At 34.0% G+C, this 2,933-nt stretch overlaps 1 protein-coding gene across 2 annotated transcripts in view; it reads right to left on the bottom strand.

Moving 5' to 3' along the window:
- Nucleotides 1–264: 264 nt before the first annotated feature.
- CAMKMT (calmodulin-lysine N-methyltransferase) overlaps nucleotides 265–2,933 on the bottom strand; it is a 235,838-nt gene continuing 233,169 nt past the window's right edge. For both annotated transcript variants that reach the window (XR_008238007.1, XM_052806375.1), the window contains one exon: nucleotides 265–2,808. Coding sequence is in view for 1 of the 2 variants with exons in the window: in XM_052806375.1 (XP_052662335.1) it covers nucleotides 2,731–2,808 (78 nt within the window). In the remaining variant the exon portion in view is untranslated. The remainder of the gene's footprint in view (nucleotides 2,809–2,933) is intronic.

The raw sequence follows: 2,933 nt of genomic DNA, 5'->3' as shown, positions 1-2,933 counted from the left end.
ACTACCAACATACCTGAAGGAAAACTTGCGTCAGCCTAACATTTCCATTCTCAGTGAAGACAGCATAGCTCTTGCACGGTGTCATTCATCTTCAAAGTGCTTTGCAAACACAAAGTAATTAAGCTCAATATTCTGTTACAGAACACATTAAAAATATGCCAAGTATCAGAGACTAGTTAAAGCACATCATGTGAAAGGCTCTGATACATTTTATAAGCATGATTCGATAAACTGCTTAACTTTTTCTTAGCAAAGATATTGATGTATTGATAAACAATGTATTTTTATTAAAATTTAAGAGCTCAGAAACAATTCATCAAGTCCCTACTAACACGAGGGACTCTGAGAGATGTCTCTAAAAAAAGAACATTTTTAGTGCCTCATATACAGTAAATACTACATCTGTGACTTTTCAATACCCATTTAAAAAAAAAAAAAATCAAGAAGAGAGCTTGCTTATATACCTCTAAAAATATCTACACGGACCAAACCTGCAAACACTTATGTAGATGAGTAGTAACTTTACTGCCTGTGGAGCTCCAATGTGAGTTTGCAGGATGAAGCCTAAATGCATCTTTGGTAAACAAGCCGTCAATTACACACTTTAGGGATGGCAGCACCTGTGCAAAGCCTTCAACTCAAACGACAGACACTAAAGAAATAAAAAGCAATTATCAGCTACTAATTTGAGTAAAACTGTTTTCTTCTTAGAGCTAAAAACACAATTTTCAGTGACACTGGTTCTATTTTTGGCAACTAACAATCTTTATTAGATTATTGTACAGCAGACATTCAAGCCCTCTCAAAAATAAAAGGTTCACAAATTTTAATATTTCACTATTTTTCACACTCCTTTGTTGATTATAAAGATTTCCTTGTACATGTTTTTAGAGAAAACAAAGGCACTGCTCTGTGGGACTAACAAAACAAAACTAATTAAACTAAAGTCACCTTCACAGCAATTTTAAATTACTCCTAAATGTTTTTGATTTCTTACTAGACAAGTATCTTCCAACAAGAGTTTGAATATGAAACTCATACCAGCTATAGGGGAGACATACTACTCAGTTCTAGGATAAATGGTTGGTTTGCATTGCCCCTGGTCTTTATCTAACACTGAGAATAGGCTGCTTTTTATCAAAAGAGGAATAAATTGCTGTTATTGTGATGTTAGCCCATCACTTGGCATTGCAATTCAAGTTTTTGTGAGAAAGAAATGTATGATCTAACTGCGACTTGACCTATGCCTTCTGAGATCCATCTAGGTGCTCTAATGGAGCATAAAAAGTATTGAATACAAGGACATGCAAACCGGTAGTGAAGAAATTTGTTTGAGAAGAAGAGCAAAGAGAAAGGAACTTTCATGAGCTTGTGGTTTATATGCTGCCCAATTTGTTAAATATGGAAGAACGCTTATTGCCAAACTGCAGTTCTTTTAATTAATGTATTTCAGCATGATCCTCTACACTTCGTTGCATCTAGTACCTCCCTCTCTTAGTCATGGTCTCTGCCTCTCTCTCTTTTTTTATGATTTAAAAAGTGTTGTGGTTTAAGAGACTACAGAGGATTCTTTAATGATCCAGGTTGTTTTTCTGAGAAGTCATTAAAATGGTCTATTAAACTGTTAAGAAAATAAGAAATTGCTCCTGTTTCTTTGTAGGATTTTTGTCTCTCCCAGTAAAAGAAGTCACATGAAATGTTTATCAAATACTTGGGCCACAATATATCACAGTGTAAACTAATTCAAGGGAGATAGTTTGATTACAGTACAAAATCCTTTAGTTATTAAGTGTTTCTCAGAATTTATCAGAAAAGTATGTATTTTTTAAAAAGCAATTTCTAGGATACTAGCATTTAGATTTTAGTCCTGATAAAGGCTCACTTTCCATTCATAGTCAGAACCTAAATGTGCTCTTCTTGTACCTAAACAGATAATAAGCACTCAGCACACTCCCCCTTCTTGACACAACACACTGAGACTAATCACACATAATTGGAGAGGAGGAGCAGAGGGGCTGGGCAGGCTATTGTGTCCAAAGGACAAATGGTCAGTTTATGAGGCTTTTGTCTGATGCATAATTCCTTATACAACTACAGGAGGAAAAGTCCTCTTGGAAAAAAACATATATACACACATATATAAAAAAAGCCTTCAACACTGAAGCAAATAAGGACATTTCAATCATGGTCAGAAAAATCAACAGTGGAATTTAAAAAAAAAAAAAAAAAGGCAGAAAAATCCAAGCATTCAATAGGTGCACTTTTAAAAGATCTTAAGACAACTATTTCCTTACTAATTAAATGTGAATGCATTTACTACTTTACAACCAGTTATATAAGCCCACAAAGTATATTATTCACATATTTTCAAACACACCCCAAAAATAACATTTAAAAAGAGATTAACAAAGTACATGCAAGTTTAAAGGCACAAAAGAGAAGGAAGCCAGCTTTACACCTTTGTTAATGCATACATGTGAAGTCTGATCAGTTTTAGGCTGGAATATAACTGGAAAAATAAGTTCTAAAATGATACAAAAAAGACGTCTCAAAGTTTACACACCGTGAAACAAGTCACGGTATCTTCCTCAGCATTTAGATTAGAAATATTTCTCTAATGATGACTCAGGAACAAAATGGGGGGAACTGAACCCTCCCCACTCCCTGGCCATCCACATACATGGATTAATTTTCAGTAGTCCACCTTAAAACAAACAAAAGTGTCATCTTCTATCTGTGTTTGTTTAAAATGAGAAGAAAAGGGTAATGGAGGTTTTCCTCATATGTATCTTTTTCTTCATTTTTCAACTGCAAATAAAAAATGGATAAAGTGAGCAAACTGTATGAAAGCATTTTTAAAATACTGACAATTCTTGCTTAACTATATTGCCTAGTGCAAATGATACTACTAAAGATTAAACATTTAATAATTA

Source organism: Harpia harpyja, chromosome 13 (genome assembly GCF_026419915.1).
Source record: "Harpia harpyja isolate bHarHar1 chromosome 13, bHarHar1 primary haplotype, whole genome shotgun sequence".
Taxonomy (NCBI): domain Eukaryota; kingdom Metazoa; phylum Chordata; class Aves; order Accipitriformes; family Accipitridae; genus Harpia; species Harpia harpyja.
Note: the sequence above shows the minus strand (reverse complement) of the source record. Positions and strands in the feature narration are given on the sequence as shown.